The sequence below is a fragment of the Ambystoma mexicanum genome, chromosome 4p, assembly GCF_040938575.1.
Source record: "Ambystoma mexicanum isolate Mex_15411 chromosome 4p, UKY_AmexF1_1, whole genome shotgun sequence".
Lineage (NCBI taxonomy): Eukaryota > Metazoa > Chordata > Amphibia > Caudata > Ambystomatidae > Ambystoma > Ambystoma mexicanum.
Window position 1 is genome coordinate 52,025,413 of NC_090927.1, and position 21,428 is coordinate 52,046,840.

Below are 21,428 nucleotides of genomic sequence, written 5' to 3' on the forward strand. Positions count from 1 at the left end.
GCAATGGCATCATGGATACTTTCCTTATAATACCCAATTCTCTGCCATTTCTATTCCCAATGTGGCAGTGAAGTCTATGACATCGTAAATTAAAGCCCATAAAATCACATTTAAACTGTTAACTTTTCACATTTTTGCAAAGTCCTGTTAAAATAGCTGTTTAAACCAAATGGTCAGCATTGTCCTCCAAAGATGGCCATGCCTTTCCAGGCCATCCCCCCAAGTCCAGGGTTATCCCCCTAAGTCCAGGGTTAGTCATGGAGTTTTTCTTTGAAGCTTCTTGTAGAAGTCCCAGGGTGATGGGATTTTCTTTTCACATCCTTGTGTCCCAGAATTTCTATTGTAAGAGGCCCCTGCCTAGACCAAAGTCTGATGAGTATGTGAACTTTCTTTGTCTTGGTCAGTCAATGTTTTTCAACCTAGTAATTTTCACTTTCTTGTCCTGGAAGTTTATGGTGGTTCCTTTTGGGGGGAAGCCTTAGCTTAGCCAGCAGGGCAACACCTGTTCTGGAGCTTGCAAAATTCAGCCAATGCAGTTTAATTCCTTTTATTTTATTTTATTTTGTCCTGGATCAAAACAAACCTGTTAGAGTAAACAACGCCTATATGTACCCAGCAACAAACCCCTTTACATTGCTAGGCACAGACAAGTTTTTGTTCATCGTGGTACTTTTAAAACAGGCATTTTTGTTCTGGTTTGCAAAAGCCCATTTTTCCATGTGTAAAGCCCATTTTCCTTGCAAATTCGGTTTGTCTCTTCAATCTGCACTTCCACATTGTTTTGTAGCCATAGTTAGCTTCTTGTACACAACAGTCTGTACAAGGCAAAGGTCTCCTGAAATTGACATGTGCACAGAAAGCTAGAATTTCTTTTCAAGCAGTGATTTATGACATTTTGTAAAAATAAGTTTAAGCGTTTTTCCGTGCAGCTGAAGTTAAGCTTTTGTTGATTTTCTCAGATTTGGCTTAAACAGCCTGCCATTCAGGAATAAGGTTTTTTTCTGATGGAGCACAGTGTGACTATGGCTGGGCATGACAGGGTCTTTTTGATAAAGTAGTGTGATGAAGAACAGGGAAAAATAGCATCAGAGCAGGATCATTTTAAAGGTGAAATATTCCCTTTTTTAATAGGAACTTTGGGCTTGCAGCAAAGCAGTGCTGCTTTTTCACTCCATTTCTCCAAGACAAACAAGAACACACCCTAGTAGCCTTTCTCAGGGTGCTTCCTGTTCCATCTTGCCCAATGGCGCTTGGCAAACAGTGCAGCCCTCCTTTTGTCGCTGCAAAACGCAGTTTGTATGCAATGGTACTCACAGGAGCCAGCGCAGCCATTTTGCTGGTTCTGCTGAAGTGCAGCTTGGTGATGTGGGGAAGTATTCTGTTTAGTGGGTCAACGTAGCCCACACATGTCATAGCAAAAGCGCCACCCTCTGGCAGTAGGGTCACAGACTGAATTAGTAGAGGCTTAAACAACTGAATCTCATCCATTCCTTGTCTGGAGAAAAAAGGGCTCCCCAAATTAGGCTGTGATGGACGATCCCCCATGGATAACTGCATTCTTTTTGCGAGCTAGGAAGAAACAACCGGGGCCAAGATGGACACATCGGACACAAAGTTCATGCCCATACGGTCTAATAGGTCCTCGGATCCACGTGAGTTAGCAAGCACGATACTTTAGCACTGATCGGCCCGGTAGTGTTGCCGGCAGTCACAGACACTCTGTGTGGGGTGCCCACCTCAGGGAAATTCACAGCTGGCAGATGATAGCCCCCTGAGAGCGTTTTCTCCCCCTCCCGTGCAGCACTCTAGCGTCCAAATGGGGGGACATTAGCTTATAAGGGCTCCAAACGCCATCCCCCTCAGGCGCCGCCAAAGGCACTGAATTGAGCCCTGTTAGTTTGCCGCTGCGTAGACCATGCATGATGCATGGCAAATAGCAAGCAGCGATACCAAGGTTAGCAGTCACTCCAAACACTGTCCCTTAAGCCGATGAGGCCTGTAAACCAAGCTGCGGTCTGGACTTCGAGGTGTGTAAATCAGTAGTCTTCACTCGTCGTCCTCCGGCGAACGCTCCGCGTACCGCGGTTCTATGAGCTTATAAGGTCGATGCAGGTTGCTTAAATGCTCAGGACACACCTCCGGGGAGTAGACACTAAAAATCCTCAGCTGCGGCAGATCACTTCAAAGCTCCACTTAACCACTCTGCGTACCACGGTTTTATGAGCTTATGAGGTTGATGCAGGTTGCTCAAACGCTCAGGACACACCTCCGGGGAGTAGTGCAAGGAACTCATGGTGGCAACAGTAAAGACAGACACAAGTGATCACAGTTCAGGGGGTTTATTAAACTGTATGCAGGTTGGAAAAATGCCTAATCAAAACCTAAATCTAAGATGGGAGCAAGCGTCGACCTATATAGGGCCTATACTAAGAAACCTATTGCCAAACCTTACAACTAATACAAAAAGGGTGTGGGAGGGTTTTCAAGAAAAGAAAGAAGTGTTCACAAATAATATGTCAGGATGCGGTGGCTTGGATCTCCCTTCCCCACGTTTTGAGCACAGAGTAAGGTGGGATCTTGGAGCACAGCACACACTTGCGCTTTCCCAGCACGAGTCAATAGTTCCACTTGCAGCTCTCAGGGCCGTCGATGGCCAAGTCTTGTTTCTTCTGAAAGTCTCTTGCCTTCGAGGGCCTGACTTATTCAAATAACAAAACAAGAGTTTCTTCAACAAATGAAAGTTAGTTTCCTGCTTTCACTTAGGGGGAGGATTCTTCAACCCTGTATCCCCTTCTTCCGGGCGCTGACCCCTTTTTACTCTCAGCCTCCCTCCACCGGGTTCACTATGGCTTTTCCTTCCTTCACAAATCTGAACGTCTTTTTAAACAGTTCCAGTGGATATCCTTTGGCCGGGTTCACTCTTGTCAACTTCACATTCACAAATGTTTGCGAGATTCACTTCCCTTGCTTTCTCACAATTCTTAGGTCAAAGGCTTTCGACTGTACAGGGCTTTTGCTTGACCTCCTGTATGACCACTTTAACCTATCTTGGCGGCTCTCCTACGGCCTTCTGGTATTTGTAGTGTCACTCAGACGGAGATTGACCAGAGTCTTTTGAGTTCGCACCCACGTGGTGCTGGTTCCCTCTACAGCTGGTCTCCCCTCAACACTTTTACAGTTCTTTGAACTTGGTTCAACTTTCCACTTGGCGTCTTTCATTCACCACAGCCCGGCTTTTATCGGCACTCCCCTTACCTCACCGGCTGTGATGAACCGCTTGGCTTTCCTCGTAACTAGAGTCAAGGCTGGTGCCACGGTAGCATGAATTTCCCTTGCTCCCGCTTATCAGCATCGACACCCTCCTTGTACCGTTGACATCTGCTGCAGCACACTTGGGCTATTGTCCTCGGCCTTACGATTCTTTCAGCTGAGGGTTCACAGGGTTTTGTCGAAGAGGGCAAGGTCGTGTCTTTCCTCGCCCTCTTCTCAGTGTTTGCTGCCTTTCTCCTCCTCTTGAACTGCCGGGTCTGGATAGCTGTCTCGTTGTGCGGTCTGCCTTGCTCGTACTGTGCTCTCTTGCTCCACCTTTTATCCCTGTGGGGAAGGGAAAGGGCCATCAGGTGTGTGTGATTCTGATCAATTGCCTGACTTTGCCTGACACTTGTATTGGGACATGTCAGGTAAACGGCTCTGGTGTTAGTCCGTTCTCTGGTGTGTCGTGCAAAAGTGTTCGTGTCGGGAAAAGCGGGTGGGGTCAGTGGTTTTGAATGTCCTATGTGGTAGGATGGGGAAAAGGTGTTGAAAGAAGGGGGATACCGCGTTTTAGCAGTCGGTGTCCCACTTCCACTCCCTGAGGCCCCCCCATCCAGGTGATCCTTCCTCACTGGTCCACCCCCAGGAACTGGATCCAATAACGATGGCCGTGTCCTGGCCACCTGGATAACAGAACCCCCGGGACTAGCCAGGGAGACACCTTCATGTTTCTCACAGTAGACACTGTAAAGGTCCTCAGCTCCGGCAGACCACTTCAAAGCTTCACTTAACCCCTAGCACAATTCTCTCAGAGTGGGTTCATGGTAGGAGGGAGAGGGAGGTCAGTGCCAGCACACATTGCTCAAAGAGTGGGTTCAGGGGTAGGAGGGTGGGGTAAGGTCAGTGCCAGCACACATCGCTCAAAGAGTGGGTTCAGGGGTAGGAGGGTGGGGGAAGGTCAGTGCCAGCACACATCGCTCAAAGAGTGGGTTCAGGGGTAGGAGGGTGGGGGAAGGTCAGTGCCAGCACACATCGCTCAAAGAGTGGGTTCAGGGGTAGGAGGGTGGGGGAAGGTCAGTGCCAGCACACATCGCTCAAAGAGTGGGTTCAGGGGTAGGAGGGTGGGGGAAGGTCAGTGCCAGCACACATCGCTCAGAGTGGGTTCAGGGGTAGGAGGGTGGGGGAAGGTCAGTGCCAGCACACATCGCTCAAAGAGTGGGTTCAGGGGTAGGAGGGTGGGGGAAGGTCAGTGCCAGCACACATCGCTCAGAGTGGGTTCAGGGTAGGAGGGTGGGGGAAGGTCAGTGCCAGCACACATCGCTCAGAGTGGGTTCAGGGTAGGAGGGTGGGGGAAGGTCAGTGCCAGCACACTTCGCTCAAAGAGTGGGTTCAGGGGTAGGAGGGAGAGGGAGGTCAGTGCCAGCACACATCGCTCAAAGAGTGGGTTCAGGGGTAGGACGGTGGGGGAAGGTCAGTTCCAGCACACATCGCTCAGAGTGGGTTCAGGGGTAGGAGGGAGAGGGAGGTCAGTGCCAGCACACATCGCTCAAAGAGTGGGTTCAGGGTAGGAGGGTGGGGGAAGGTCAGTGCCAGCACACTTCGCTCAAAGAGTGGGTTCAGGGGTAGGAGGGAGAGGGAGGTCAGTGCCAGCACACATCGCTCAAAGAGTGGGTTCAGGGGTAGGAGGGTGGGGGAAGGTCAGTTCCAGCACACATCGCTCAGAGTGGGTTCAGGGGTAGGAGGGTGGGGGAAGGTCAGTGCCAGCACACATCGCTCAGAGTGGGTTCAGGGTAGGAGGGTAGGGAGAGGTCAATGCCAGTACATATCGCTGAGAGAGTTGGTTCAGGGTAGGAATTGAATTGATATTTTATTTATATCGCGCTCGTACACAAGTGAAGGCGGTGGGAGGTCAGTGTCAGCTGACTTGAGCCCCTGTGCGGTTTTTCAGAGTCAAAATCTTACACTAGGCCAGAATAAATAACCATGATTGAACCACATGAGTTTCCATTTCCCACACAAAAATAAGAACCCTCCAGTCTGGAATCCCTTCTAATCAAATGCAGTTAAATAGTTTTTCTCCATGTTGGGTTCAATTTTCAACTCATTCTTACTTCTTACCCATCGGTACAGTGTCCTTCATAACATGCTAGAGTTGTCACTTACCTGTTGAGTCACAGAGATCTCTCCCTTTCCTCTTCAGATCACATGGATCAGGGTGGAACACCTTCTCTTTCTTAATCCGGAACAAAGTGCCTGGGTTGAGGATAGCATAACCTGGTACCAAAAGAAGAACAAATTAGGCAAGGAACTAGGTCAACTGGATTTCTGTTGTGTCTCAGACACGTCAGAAAACAAATGCTTAGCTCCCATTTCTATACTCTGCTAGTCGCCCTATTCTTTAGAAAAGAATGGAGAGGCATTGACACTGGCCAGAGACATGAGCAGGGTGGTGGCGGAGGGCCGGTCTCTGGAAGCAATTGTGCTCCAATCAGTGGTCAATCATCCTAGGGTGAAGAACAGTGTTGGTCCAGGAATCAGACAACTCACATAATGCATAACACAGAAAGCATCGTATCTCCCATCAGGGCATGACGTTGGGGTGTTCCTAGTTCAAAGCTCATTGCAATCAGTTAAGGTCACCTGATAAGTGTAAGTGGTAAGTGTAAGTGCTCGACTGCCCACAACTCACCTACTATGTCAGAGTTCCCCAATTCTTTCTAAGTAGAAGAAGGGTCAAGTTGTTCAAGGCAGGTATCGGGCAGAGGGGTGGTGTTGCCTATTGAGTTTATGTTAGTAAAACTCAAAACCCACCTTTTCAAATACATTTCCCCCTGAGTTAGACTGACGCCCCGCTGACAGCATATTTGTGTTAAATGTTTTCCCGTGGCCTGTATCATACCTTTCCTACGTCTAAATGTTGGCACCCAGATGCCTGCGGCTTACGGCGCGGTATAAACAAATAAATAAAATAAATAAACGTGTGAGGTTCCTGGGTTGGTATTGTTCCTTAACCTAATTTCAGGAATCTGGTGTCACCCCAGTCCAATATGGAGTAAGTGGCATGTCGCACTGATTGGCTGGGAGATAGTTGTGATGCAGTTTGAGATCTTGCAAAAGATTCCAAACTGCCTTTCATTCAGACTTCAGCCAGAGCAGGTCCCAGCAGTCAGAGAATTACAGAAGACGAACCACAGAAGATTTAAAGACTGTAACTAGAGAAGACAGAACCAGCGAGAAGGCAAAAGCAACCGAGCAGAAAATTGAGATAAGTGAACTTTCAGATTTAAACTTGAGAAATGAAAAAACTGTTGTCCGATTATAGACATGTGAAGAGATCAGATGTAATATAGTTAGCCTGAAAAGGTACTGGTTATTTCAGTGAAATAAAACAAGATTTTAAGCGTTTGCAGCAAAACAGTTTCATTGAAGTAAATGTGACTTGGTTAAAGTACTGAAGAAATTGGTCTCTTGCCAGTAACTACATACGCGTGCTAACATCATTAACCACAGAGCAAGTAGCGGCGCAGAAACTAACCAAGGCGCGCGATAAGGACATTATCGATACCTAATGAGCGTGTGAAGCTGGTACTGTAATCGCGGATTAGGTTTCGTTCAGCGCGTTTTTTTCGTTCTCTGAAGGCCTTTCGCGGAAAGGACCTTCCAATGTGTGCGAGCCTCGTGTCCTGAACCAGGAAGTCCGTTCTGAGAGATAAAAGAAACGACGCTCGGAAAACTCTGAGAAGCAGCAACAACAGAACTCATTTCACTCTCTGTGTGAAAATACACAGCGGATTTCCTTTCAACTAGTCACACAGTAAGTGAAGCAATTGCACCAGTGACTCTTGGAGGTTTCTTTCATTCAGATAGGGCATCTTAGTGTGAACATAGTTAAATAAGAAGACTTTCAAGGCCATTTGAGTAGTTACAATGAAGACACTCCAGTTTTCTATTTAAGTACTGCAAGATAATCTAATGAAGACGACCAAGAGCTAACAGAAAGTTGTTCATTTTCAAGAGTCAATTTAAAAAACAAAAGAGAGCAACCTTCAACACAAGCAGAATATAGCCTTTCAGCAATAAAACAAAGGCAACAGGTAGATGAGAGAATCCTAGAGGGGGTTAAACAATATAGAGAAAAAGTGAGACAGTAGAACACTAAGTATTGATAATATTGTGTGTGTTTCTTTGTAGGTTCGTCAAGCTGTAGTACTCCAGAAGAAAAGTCAGATGGCCGGGGCTTCAAGCAAGACCTGTCTTATAATTATATCCACTTCTCCTTTCCCTCAGGTTTGCGTGTTCAACCATTTTAATGTAAGGATTGTTAGATGAGCAGGTCTAGGGGCCTGGAGGGCTATCATCATCTACTCCTGCAGGAACAATGAGCTGGGACCTGACACACTATACCTCTTGCACATATGCCATCCCATTTCACAAATCACCACAAAAGGTAGTCCGCTAACCCAATAGCAGTTTCACATCAATCCCATTCTCTCTCCCTGGCCTCTCTTCCTGCCACAACGCTCACTCCCACATATTGCTAATAGCTCATCCATCACCCAATGCTGGTGCTGCAGCTTTGTGCGCATATGTGCGCACACCCTTCTGTTTGACGGTTCTGTTCCGTCTCTGAATGTATTCTTTTGTTTAGACAGCTTACTTTTTAAACCGTGGGGTGCCAAGGAATAACTTACCTTTGTGTCCAATTTCTTTCTGTGGTGGAGCACTATATTTTGGCAGCGAGCTTCGGGGCCACATCCTTGCTCACTGCACCCCACGGTAGCGGACCCATTGTGCAGGGAAAGGCGCATCTTGCGGTGTCAGGCCTGCCTGGAGGACAGAAAGTGAATGGACCTGCTGCTGTGGGTGACACGCGTTGGCTGCCATATCCGTTTGGCTGGGGTAATCCGGTGGACCGTGCACCTGCAATTTAGGCAATAGCTCAAGCCCAGGCGAGGTGCAAGCAATATCCCGGTGCGACTTGTTGGCGAGGACTAGAATAAAGGACTATTCGCCGTTACACAGAGTGGCAGCCATTTTGGTTGTCGCAGTTACCCGCATACACACCTGGTAGCTCTCGGGATTACTCTCCACCATCTTCCTCGTCACAGTACAGGAAAGAATTAATTTTTTTAAATTTTACATTTTGTTGCTGTGTGAGGAGAGTCACAGGAAGCTGTAGTCTTGGAGCAACAGGAAGCTGCATTTTCTTTCTTTTCAAGGCTACTTTGACAGTGACCAGTATGCAGTGCACGCATGCGAAACCCCCACCCCTTTCTACTTTCCCAGTCTAGGGGAACCAGCAATATCTTGGGAGTTGTGGCTCGACTCTTTTCAAGGTCTACCTCCGGGCAGAGGGCGGTGCGAGTTACACCGATGACCAGAAGGAAGCAGCGCTACTGAACTGTTTGTGGACGGAGGGCCTGCACATTTTCATACATTTGCCAGGCGAACAGGTCACCGTAGAGGCTGACGGTGGAGACAGGGTGGTGAGTGCCTACAAGACCACCTTACAGAAGCTGATGAAATGGTTTGGGAAGACAGTAAATGTCGTTTTGGAGAGGTACACATTTTTCCCAAGGGTTCAAGGCTTAGATGAGTCCATGCACAGTTATATAACCACCCTCAGAGCCCTGATGGCAACACGTAGGCTTACAGGGGTGTTGGATGAATGCATAAGGGACCACATAATGATGTGCACGTGTAACGCAAAGATAAGGGAGAGACTGTGGATTGAAAGGGACCTTTCCCTGGAAAAGGCGATGGAGATGGTGCTAGCTATCGAGGAGTCTGCTAAGAGCATTAGGGTGATGACGTGCAAAGAGGGTGTGCAAGTTAGCAGCATAGGGCTGGTGGTCTAGGCTGTCTACCCGACCAAGAAGACAGAGGTGGAGAGACCCTACAGGAATAGGACAAAAGGGCAACCCAATGCTGGAACAAGGCCCTGCTACAATAGATGTGGATGGAACAGTCACTCGACAGGTGCCAGAGACTGCCCGGCCCTGACCGTGGAGTGTAGGCAGTGTGGCACAAGGGGACACTTTGCGAGGCAGTGCAGAGTGGCATGGGAAGGCCCACGGTCACCAAAAGGAAGTGTCAATTTAATTGAAGAACCAGAAAGAAGAATTGAGGGTCCCGGTAACAGAGGAAAGGGTGTTGCTCTATGTACAGGGGGAGAAGAATTATTGACCGTGGGATATGGGGATGGTGAATGGTGCCGACATCGAGATGATAGTAGACTCATGGTATCAATACACCATGGTGTATCCTGAGTTGTATGAAGAGACCTTTAAAATGTCAGTGGAGATGCTTGTGTCGCCAGACATAAATCCCAGTGCTATGGAAGGGTTCCCATCACTGTTTTGGGGTACGAGTGGGCCGACATCAGATTCAAAGGGAGACAAACGAAGGGGAAGTTGTATGTGGCGCATAAGGAAGCCAGCGTCCTCAGCTGGGATGAGCAGGCAGCCTTGGACATACAAATATGCCGGGAAGGGCTGTGCCTGTATTGTGTGTGAAGGCGGAGGGACAACTGTCCAAGGAGAGCCTCAAAGCAATGTATCCCACTGTTTCCGGTGACAAGCTAGGAAAGCTGAAGGGGTTTGTGTTAAGGAAGGGACCAACGCCTGCTGCTCACAGGGTAAGGAATGTACCAGTCTTAGCTTGAGAGGGACTCCAGGCAGAATTGAACATGCTGATGCAGGACAGGGTTGAGGCGTTTGAGGCATCAGAGTGGCTGTTGCCAGTGTTGTAGAGAAGCAGACATACACATCATTAGTAGAACCCGCCCCCTTACCTCTGTAATACTGGAGGAAGAACCAGAAGACACTGTGCGTGACAACAGGTATCATTCCAAGACTGCATTGAGTATATGAGAGACGTTATGCACTCAGACAAACCTACTGAACGTACACTCGAGATGAAGAGGTAGCAGGAGATTTACAGGTACCACTGAATATCGAGGAGCTGTAAAGAAAACCTGATAATAGCAAAGTGATGTCATAAGGAGAAGAGTAGATAACGCACTGAAATTACGTGAACATACTTCAAGAATGAAGCTGTAACGGGGAAAAGTAAACATATATATGAGTGAGAAGAAACCATATATACAGAGAAGATAAATTACTAGATGAGTAGTAAATGTATATACGCAGAAACGCAAGGTAGATGAGTCATATAGAAGCTTTCTGCAGTAGAAAACATGGGTAAAGTGCCATGTTGAAAAGATGGACGTTGGCTTTGAATAAAAGTAAGCAAAAGTCTTGAAGTAGAAAAACCGGGGCTGCAGAGCTGGCAGAGGTTGGAGAATTGATTCGTAAGCAAATAACAGCTGTTTACCAAAGATCAAGGAGGCCACAGCAAGCATCAACTGCATGGTACAAAGGTACAAAGGATAAGCAATGTCCACATGACACATTTTTCTTAGATTAAGTAAATAAGCAAACATTTGTGAGTGCCAAGTATTGACGATTAAAGATGCAGAAAGCATATGTGAGATGGAGCAACCAAGTCTCCTGAGGCCAGATAGAGTATAATTGAATCAGATGGCACTAAATAAGAAGACAAAATGGACAATATTGTGGTCTCTTCACATGTGGTGCAAGACCAGGAAACAAGGCCTATTCATAAGCTTCAAACAAAGATAACAATGTACCTTAACTCCCCTTAAAGTTCCGGAGAAGAGAACATCATGCAAGGTCAAGTACAAAGGAGAAATCTTGGCTGATGAGAGATGGTAGACTAATTGGGCAAGTGGGCAGTGGTTCGACATTGTTCTCCGCACCAGGGTTTCGTTTTGCTTACGTGCTGATAATGAGCCAAATGTCTAAGGTTGTGAGAGGATGCCAACCAATCAGAGGGCCTACGCGCTGGTAAGCATACATTGTTGCAAAGGCAAACTCTGCTGCGGTTATGCTGCTATACTCTGTATTATACCTAGTTAGAGGGGAATTTCAAGACATGCCTAACAAAGGAGAGGCAGCTAATGATGTTGCTAACACTTATAGAGACTATAAGTGGATATTTTCGCCTAACCAATTCCCCCGTTCGATAGGTTTAATTATTTGCCACGTAGGATGAGGTCATAGCTGACGCACATCAAGGTATAAAGTCTTTGTGTAACAGATGTAGTTGAGAGTGTGTGGACTACAATTTGTTGCTCATCAGATTTCCCTACTTTATTGAGCTAATAATAGAGTAGTATTTTGCGGTTATTTGGTTCCAGGATTATTTGTTATGGTAATTACATTCTGCGCATAGAAATGGCCAAAAAGTGCTACTGCACAGTGGTGTTAACGAAGAAGCAGGACGGGGGCCTAAGGATGTGTATAGAACGGTATCTGAACTGTAAAATCTGGGTGGACAGACACCCTGTGATGCTGGAAATGCATCAGAGGGACAGGGCCTCTGAATCCTTGTCCTTTACTGCTTTTTATCGTGTGTTCTGTCGTGTTTTCTGCCCAGGAGTCCATGTGGGACTCCTGGCAGTGCAGCTCTCTCTTTTGGTTTGGTGAACAGACCCATGGGATACCCTTATGGCACCCATGGGTAGGGGTACAACCCTGTGCCCCTAGTGTATGTTTTTGGGCACCTGTGGGTGGCCCACAGAGCAGGGTATGGGCTGGTGGCAGCTCCATGCTGAATTTGACAGGTGCTCTGGGTGTCCTCCATTTTGGGATACCCAGGCCCTGCCATTGGGATCAGTTGATTTCTGATAGGAAACAAGATGGCCCCTGTGGCCTCTTGCTTGCTATTGCCTGTTACCTTGTTTTCCCAAAGTCCTGGGAAGCCCTGACTCTGTCCCTTCCCCCTGACTGGCTGTTGGGTGGAAGTTCCATATATGGTGTTGTTGTGAAGGCCCATCTGGACTGACTGGAGCCTTCCCAGTGACTGTATGTTGTGGGTACCTCCTGTGGGTGGGACCTGGGTGAATGGAGTGTGTGACCAATATACACTCCTGGTTGTCTGGTTTCTGGCATGAGAGACAAAGACTGAGACAGCCCTGCCCGAAACTGGCCTGAATGCAGTGTGTAGTGTTGAATGGCTGGGTACTTGTCCCAATCCACATTCCTTGTTGTGAGTGTCTGAAAGGGAGGAGTGTGGCCTGAATGCACTGTGTGCCTGATTGGCTGACTGACTGCATGAATGCCCTTCTGTATGATTGGCTGCTGAGTGTGTGCCAGCAGTGTGGATGAGAGACAGAATAGTATATCTGGGGACCTCTCACCACTAGTAATTGTTCAGAAGCGTTCAGAAGCTGAGTCTCCACTCTAAGAGTAACTGGAACTGCTGATCCTCGACGCCCAGCTGAAAGAAGAAGACTTGCTGTTGCACTTGCTTCGACCGATCTGAAAGCTGCCGAATTCGTCGAGGACTGACCCGAGAGAGGACCTGGTAAGGCGCCCTCTTCCCGTGCTCCGAGGGATCATCGAGCACCGCTACATCTTCGCCGAAGCGCCCTGGAAGTCAGACCCTCGAAAGGCTGCCGACCCGAGACGGGACGGCCGAGGAGATCGAAGTGAAGCACCCGGACATCGCCGCCGTCGAAGTCCATTGCCGTCGACCAGGGTTCGCAGGTCTGTGTAACCGCTGGAGGCCCGTCGAAGTTGTGTTGCCCAGCCGTGGGAGCCACTTGACGCCGTGCCGCTGACGACCGGAGCAGTCCGCTCCTTGCCTAAGAACATTTGAATCGAAGGACTCCCTCGTCCGCACCGTCGACCGCTTAATCCTGCCGGAGAAAGTCAAGGACGACCAACGCGCCGAGGAGAAACCTGCCGGTGGGTTTCCCGCCACCCGAAGACCACAAAGACTCGAACGACTCGACGCCCTTGCTGGGCCCCCGTCTTCACAATCTTTGCGGTCCAGAACAATTGTCATCGAGGTGCCCCGCACACCTCTGCCTTGCAGGACGCCAACGCTCCGTCGTCGACGAGCACCGCTTGGATCGAAGCTGCCGCCTCATCGACGTCGTTCTACCCTGTTTGTTGTCGGACGTTCGAAGCCCTGTGTCTCCCGCTTGAAAGGGAAGACATTCAAGAAGGGCCGTCGATTCCCCGACGCAGAACGCCGAGTTCCTCGACGGACGTTCGACGCCCCGTGTCTCCCGCTTGAAAGGGAAGGCATTCAAGAAGGGCCGTCGATTCCCCGCCGCCGAACGCCGAGTTCCTCGACGCTTCTCGACGCCTCTCGACGATCCGTGACTCCCGCTTGAAAGGGGGTCGCTCAAGAAGGATCTGTCGACGCCTCTTCGAAGAACTCGACTCCACCAGGTACATTGGGGGGGTAAAAACATTATAGGAGGGAATAAGACTTGCAGAACAATATATGGAATGGGCTTGTGCTATATCTTTATTTTACAGGTTGCCCAGGTGGGGGGATCTCCACACAGAACTGTGTCTAGTGGTAGGGGACAGTATTCTGCCTATTGCTCAAACCATCTTATTTTCTCTCCTCTCTCTATTGCTGGTTTCACTCTATTGATCTGTGTGACATTGTTACAGTATTGTTGATGCACTTTAATGAGATCTAATACAAAGGGTGGTACCACTTTAGAATTGTATATATTTGCCATTGTTAATTTTCCTAAGTACAAAGTGAGTTATTATGATAAGTGTACATAACCTTGAATATTGATTATATAAAGACTGTGTTCTAACCAATAAAGTGTGTGGACATTCCTTTGTGGGGGCTTGGGGACTACACTGTACTTAAGAACCAGCCTGCATCACCTCCTGAGAAGCTAGGCCTTGATTGCTCGACCATAGCTACCGAATAGAGAATCTAGGCTGGGGTCCTCTGTGCCTCCCCTCTACCATATAGAGAGCAGAAGTACAGATCACCCCCTACCAGTCTTTACACACCCTCTCCCGAATATGAACGACCTGGTGACGACGATGGCCCGAGCGTCATGGTTTTCCACGTCGGCCTAACATCAGATCGAGTTGCACGAGTCCTCATGCTGTTTGAATTCCTTTGTGACACCATTTGGGGCTTTCATGTTCCGCAATATGCTGTTTCGTTGGCATCTGTGGCAGCAGTGTTCCAACATTTGATGCAACAGTTGTATGGTGATCTGGTGGGCCTGAATTATTTTCGAGATGATTTCCTGGTCTCGGGGGGGGGGGGGAGAGGGGGAGGGGCGGAGAATGAACATGATCGGAGGGTTAATCAGGTGTGGAGTTTTGAAGGAGAAGGGTTTGATGCTGAAAATCACTAAGACTTGTTGTTCCTCGATCTCTCTGCCACTTTTGACACCGTGGACCACACAGTTTTACTTGATCGCCTTGCCAGCGCAGCCCATTCGGGCATGGTTGTCGTCCGGGTTTTGTAGTTTCTTTCTGGTGTGACTCAATCTCGCTCACTTTCTCCTTACCGTTCTTCTCCCACCTTGCTCTCTTGTGGTGTCCTTCAGGGTTCTGCCCTTCCCCCATTCTGTTTAATGCCTACATCCAACCGCTTATCAAGCTCATATTTGCCCACGGCTTGTCTTGAAGCCGTGTGGGAATGGATGTCTGGTAACTGGCTTAAACTCAATGGGGAGAACACTGAGGTATTGGTGGTGGGTATTCTGCTTTCTGGTCGTCTGCCTTCTGTCCCCTGTCCTAACCCTGTTTCATCTGTAAAGGACCTTGTCATAAAAATATCATCATCCTTGTCAGCTTACCTTGAGATCTGTGCCATCTGTCAGAAATGATATTTTCATTTTATGATCTTGTTCAAGATTCTGCCCTACCTTCCCCATCAATTTCACGCTGCAGTAATATCACCCTTCATTTTATCGGTGATGGACTACTGCAACGCCTTACTTTTGGTACAGCCTGTCTAACTTTTGCAGCGTCTGCAGGTGTTGCAAAACTCTGCAGCACGTTTGGCCACCTACATACCTAGACGTGCCCACATATCTCCAGTGCTCCATCATCTGGACTGGCTTCCGGTGGCCAAACGTGTGCAGTTTAAATCACTTTGCTTGGTCCACCGTACTTTCTATGGTTCGGGAGCGGAATTCCTACAGGCAAAATTCAGTATTGAGAACAGCCATAACATTTTCTTGCTGGGGTTGAACAGTACCACTGCCCACGAAAAACCCTAGGTATTTAACTGCTGATTGAGAGAGTTTGCATTTTCTGGGGTAAGAGGTTAGGCCTGCTTTTCTTAATGCTTGCATGACTGTGTATAGGTGATATAGATGATCTTCCCAGGTTTTACCGTGTATAACGATATCGTCTATATAGGCTCCGCAAAATTTCAAGTAAGGTTGTAGAATTGTATCCAATAATCTCTGAAATGTCGCAGGAGTCCCATGTAGACCGAATGGTAATGCTTTAAATGGAAACAGACCTACTGGAGTAGCAAAGGCAGTTTTCTCCTCGTCTGACCTATTTAGTGGAACCTACCGTGAGGTCTATAGTAGAGAGATAGAGCGCATTACCCAGCCGGTCAATAAGATGGTCAATATGTGGCATTGGGTAAGCGTCAAAGGCAGATATGGCATTTACCTTTCTAAAGTTGATACAAAACCTCCAACTCCCATCGGTCATTGCTACCAACACGATAGGGGAGGACCAGGGGCTAGTAGATGGCACAATAATATTGGCCTCAAGGATCTGCTTGACTTCCTGGATGATGGTTTCTTTTCGGGACTCAGGTAAATCGGTAAGATTTTAAATGTACCGCTTTGCCATCCGGAGTGAGGATGTGATTATAAATATCCTTAACTCTTCCTGGCTCTTCTCTAATAACGTCAGTAAATTGTTTTAAGATCATACAGATCTTGCTTTTGGTTGTTACTAAGTCCAGGGGGAATTATGACAGTGTTATCCAAATTGTTTGGTAACAAACAGGACAAAATGGTGGCCTTAGACTCCTAGGATTTTCCTTCCATTCTTTTAAAAGATTAATGTGGTAGACGTATTTTTAGGCAGCTATCAGGTTGGGAAATATTATAGTTACAAGGCCCCATTTGTTCTAACACCTCATATGGTCCATGCAACTTGGATATTCGTTTTTTCTCAGAAGTTGGCAACAAGACTAACACCTTTTGTCCTATTGAAAAAGATCTTAGAGAAACTTTTTTTACTATAAGAAGCTTTCTGTTGTTCTTGCACCTTGGCCATATTGGTTTGCACCAAAGATCTAACTGCCGTCATGTGTTATTATAGCCTAGTGGCAGTTTGGCAGAGCGGTATTGGGTCTTCCTCTCTTTCTTCCCAGGTCTCTCTCAGCATATCTAACACAACACAGGATTCCCGTCCATAGAGTAATTGAAAAGTGGAAAATCCTGTGGCAGCCTGAGGAGACATTCTAACTGGAAATAAAGCCCATGGAATCATCTGATCCCAATGTCTCCCATCCTGCTCCACCAACTTCTGCAGTAAGGTCTTCAATGTCTTATTAAATCTTTCAGCAAACCCATCTGTCTGAGGTTGATATATTGAGGTTCTTAAAGTGGTAATCTGCAACAGTTGTTTTACTTCCCCCATGAGTCTACTCATGAATGTAGAGCCTTGATCTGTCAGTATTTCCTTGGGAATCCTCACTCATGAAAAGAAAGGGAGCAGGTGTTTTAATATTTGCTGGGTGGTATTTGGTCTCATGGGAAAGGCTTCGGGGTATCCTGTTGCATAGTCCCCAATTACCAAAGTGTACTGGTTTCCTAATGTGTATGTTACTAGGGGTCCCACAATGTCCATACCCATTCTTGAGAATGGAATTTCAATGGTTGGCAATGGATTTAAGGGAACTGGTGGTGGTATAAGAGTAATAGTCGTTTGGCAAATCTCACAGGCGTGGATGAAGTTTTTAATGTCAGCATGTCTTCCTGGCCAGAAGAATTTATTTGTGATTTGGGCCCGAGTTTTCATCTGTCCTAATTGGCCTCCTGTCGGGTGTGAATGCGCTATCTCTAGGACCACTTGCTTAGGACTCTTAAGGACAATCAACTGAGTTTTTACCAAGCCTTCTGAAGTGGTGTCGCCCCGATACATAAGCCCATGTGCCAACAATGCGTTGTTCCTTTGGGCAAAGGCTAGGTCGGAAAGAGTTTTGGATTAATCTTCTCTAACCTTTCTGGGCTCATGTTCAGGAGGGGCGTCAAGTGTAGCATCTGCCTTCTCAAAGCCTTGAGTGTCTTGTTCTTTTACCTTCTTCCAGGCCTATTCCCCTGACCCCAGGGAACATTTCCCTGTTAAACACCCCTTAATAGATCTGGAAGGGATTCTTACTGTCATTCTGGAACAACACATCAACATCACCTCTAAATTCTGGATCTATAACTCTAGCAAGCACATCAAATCAATTCTGAGCCTCCATACTAGCCCTGATTTGGGAGCCAGTCTAATTTAAGTATCAGGGGGTGGAATTAGAATCAAATCAGTGGGTATCGGTCTTCTTTTGCCTGGCCGAATTATCTTGTCCCTACTGCTGTAAATTTCAAACCCAACAGTGCCGTTGGTATCTACTGAGGGGTCTGATGAACTGGCACTTGACTTTTCAAATTTTAGGGTTCCTCAACGTGTATCGGTTGAGCCGTATCCCACTCCAGCAACTATTTGTGAAGGCATTATGAAGTAAGAAAGACAACAGATTACATTTTCTAAATAAAATGGTTTATTTTTCTCAAATGTCAGGATGTAGAAAGGCCTAATTTGCTGTCGGGATCCTACCCACCTGCCATCCAGCACCACTACATGCGCGCATTCTGAGACTCTGTTTATGGCGTAATTGCAAAATTCAAACCTACAAACTGCCTCTGCATTCCTTTACTTGTTTTATCGCTGCAGTTTTTGGACCAATCTAATGTCATGTTCCATTCTGGGTTTTGGGTTAAGCCAGCAGATGCATTCAGGTACATGTATGCTGTCATAGAAGCAGAGGGCTGGAGGAGGCATACTAAGTACATTTGGTTGCAGCAAGCTAGTAAGAGCTGGAAAGGCCCGGATTGCATTCACCTGTTCCAAGCCACTGCAGGCTCGGCTGCCAAGAACGGGCAAGGCTTTTATTGCAATGCACTGCTGCAGGCTACTGAAACCTGGGCTTGGTTTAATTGGACACAGCTGGCTGAGAGTGCATTCAGCTCCACCCTGTGGGCTGTTCGCTGGTAGGGCCTTTATAAGCTCACTTTGAACAGAAGCAGTTGTTCAGTCAACTGCTTCCACTGGGAGTTTGTGCTTGTGCGCTCCTTTGACAGTTTTGACCCTTTGCAGAATATCCCGATTTTGGCTTTTGAATCATGTTGTTGCGGCTTTGCAGCACCCTTTCCAGTCTACTTTTGCAGTCTGCCTGTTTTTGAACCTTTCCTTGATTTCCAGCTTTTGACTTCTAAAACCTTGTCCTGTTGCTCTTAAAGACATTCAGTTCTTTAAAAATATCTTTTCTGCCTTTCTGTAAACACACTGTTTTCTGTAAGCATTTCCACTTCACAGACTTGTCCTGTTTCTGCCCAGCTTTTCTCTCTTTCTCTCTGCAATCCCAGCCTCTTGAAGTGTTCCTGTTTGTTCCTTGCCTGTGATATTACTAGACTTCAGTCCATAGTTTTAGTGCCTGTTCTTAAGTACACTGAGTTTCCTGAATCCTTGAATTTGCTGTGTTGGCAGCAACTTGTTTTGTCTTAGACCTTTGATTGCTGCATATGAACTTCAAGAGGAGAATGATTTCTTCCACCAGTTAATAGTACAGCAAACAAATTAGTCGAAATGAGAATGATGAGCAAAAGAGCAAATGAAAACTGAAATGACAAACACACAAATATAGAAAAAAAGGTTATTGTAGACAATTGCTAGTTTAATAAGAAAACACAGAAATACTGTGGCAGGTAATTAATTGTGAGCGAGAGTAGCTTCTTGGGGGATCAGGATAGTAGCCAGGTGGAGTCCAGGAGGGTGGCCTGGTGGAGATCAGGAATGTGGCTTCCCAGTTCTGAAGTGAACTGTGTGGAACACCCATGCCAGCCTGGTCTATTCCCGAGTTACTGTTTCACAATGAAAAGCAAAGACCTCTTGTTCATGGGAGCATTATACAGTGGTGCTGTGTTAAGATGCGGCTTGTACATATTAACTGTGTTAAAAGTGACGGTTGTATAAATTGGCCTTGCCCATGTAACAGTTTTATTTTCAGCAAATATTATGAGAATGCGTGAGACACACATTACTGAATCCAGAAACAAGGACGGAGGGCTCTTATGCCTGTTAGAGATGGATAGTTTAAGTACGCTTAGCATTAGAACGCCGCGGATAAGAGTTTTAGCATTCCATCTCCTGGCAAACGCATCCATCCTTCGGCTTCTCATACCAACTCTTTACTGGCCCTACCTAGAGCTTTTCCTCGCCTTCTTGCCCCGACTGCAGAGCGCATCACAAACTGCCTGTGTGCATCTCATGCTGAACTCATCAAAAACCAACATAATTTTCCCAACATCGAATTCAAACCCAGGCTCCCGTTGCTTACCTCCTCGCGACATCACCCATCAAGTGTGATAGGCATCAAATTCAGAGCACGCGACAAACCTTCACAACTTTGAAATAGCAGAAATTTAGTTTCCTTTCCTGTCGGTCGTCAAGTACTAAGCAAACCTAAAACCCAAAAAGCACACTTGGCCACCCACAGAGGACTGGGAAGTCTGGGGACTTTAGTCTACGCCAGTTTAAATAACAATCCAGGGTGAGCGTAGGTCATCAGAATCGCTATTTCACAGAAGCCACATGAGCCACGCCGACAAATGGCCAGAAGGTAACATGGCCGGGTGTAGGACATAAAACATAAATGAGTGCCCCCATGAATACATAACCGTGCACTGAGCTACTGAGGAAACTGCATGCAAAGGGTTCTAATAAAAAAGAAAAAAATGGTAACTGATTTTAGGCAGCCTACAAAAATGTAAAGAAATACAATCTTCAACCCACACCCCCTCTTGCAGGTTTTCTTCGAAATCGTGGGGGGTTTTACCCCCCACATCTCCCTCCCTCAGCCCCCACGGCCTCCCTTCCCACCCAAAACTCCCCACCCCCCCCATCAACTCAAATGCACACAAACATGAACACACACACAAACACACAACACATAACACACAAACACTTACCCGTTCTCCCCCGACCAGGGCTTCTGGGTGCTGGCCTGCCTGTGAGCCCCTATGCGCACTTCTGTGCGGAAGGGGTGTGACAGTCTCATTTTTTTAAAAAATGTATTTGACTTACGATCCATGCCAGGTGTAGTCTAAACTAAATGACAGCAGTCACCAGCCTATTCCACAGAGCACATTCAGGTTAACAGTCACCCTAGGACCGGAATGGGGTGTATAAAAAGTACCCTTGCCCTGGTACCCATATGGGCAACACACCAGAAAAAGGTTGCAGCAGCAAAGGGACTTCATTAGCAGTCCCTGTGAGCACAAAAGAAATGTAAAACAAACAAGGTAGCCAGCAAAAGGTTTAGGGGACACATAGTTAGGAAGATAGGGAGCCAGAAACCCAAAAGTGAAATTCTGCCCAAACATCCTACTTCAAACTCTCCTCTTTACTTTCTTCACCTCCTACTATACCTCCAGCACATCCTGCATCTTCAGATCGCTCTCCAAGCACCCACACCCTGTGCATCTGTGCAAAGGACTTTTATAGGGCGTCATCCCATCCCCCTGGTTTGGGCTTCAGTCTATGAATTGAACAAGTTGCTTAATTGTTTCTGGTTTGGGGACTTGTTCCCTGCTAAAATTTCAGGTGTGTCTTAGTTACGATGACTGAGCCATAAATCGACCAATTCGCTATCTTGGAACTTTAAGTCCCAAGCATGTGCAACCACTCTGTGCATGCTGGAGCAATGCTGGGCCTGCGTGAGAGCGGTCATGCTCCGCACTCACACTGTTAATGACATGACCTGCAGTGATGAACTAATCACATTATTAGATGATTATAAGGTGAATCGGGAAAGTGGACTCAATGTGGTGGTCCTCTGCTCCAGGCCCCCAGTGTTGAGGAGAAGGATATAAGGGGAACATCAATATGGTTCCCCTATGCTTCCCATAGGCATCACATTGTGTTGTAAATGGGGGGCACAATCCTCGTACATACATCCTGAGTCCCAGGCAGTGGACAGTCACATAAAGGTGAAAACACTATGAAAAAGGAAATTCAGCGGTACAGCGTTCTCACGTCTAATTGCTAACATTTGGAACACCATGCCCAAAGAAATTA

The 21,428-nt window shown here is 47.0% G+C and overlaps 1 protein-coding gene across 2 annotated transcripts in view; it reads right to left on the reverse strand.

Annotated features, from left to right (window-relative positions):
- The window catches only part of LOC138452978 (zinc finger protein 300-like), a 154,167-nt gene that overhangs the window by 45,280 nt on the left and 87,459 nt on the right, over window positions 1-21,428 (reverse strand). For both annotated transcript variants that reach the window (XM_069605351.1, XM_069605352.1), the window contains exon 4: window positions 5,416-5,526. In XM_069605351.1, coding sequence (XP_069461452.1) covers window positions 5,416-5,526 — 111 coding nt within the window. The remainder of the gene's footprint in view (window positions 1-5,415; window positions 5,527-21,428) is intronic.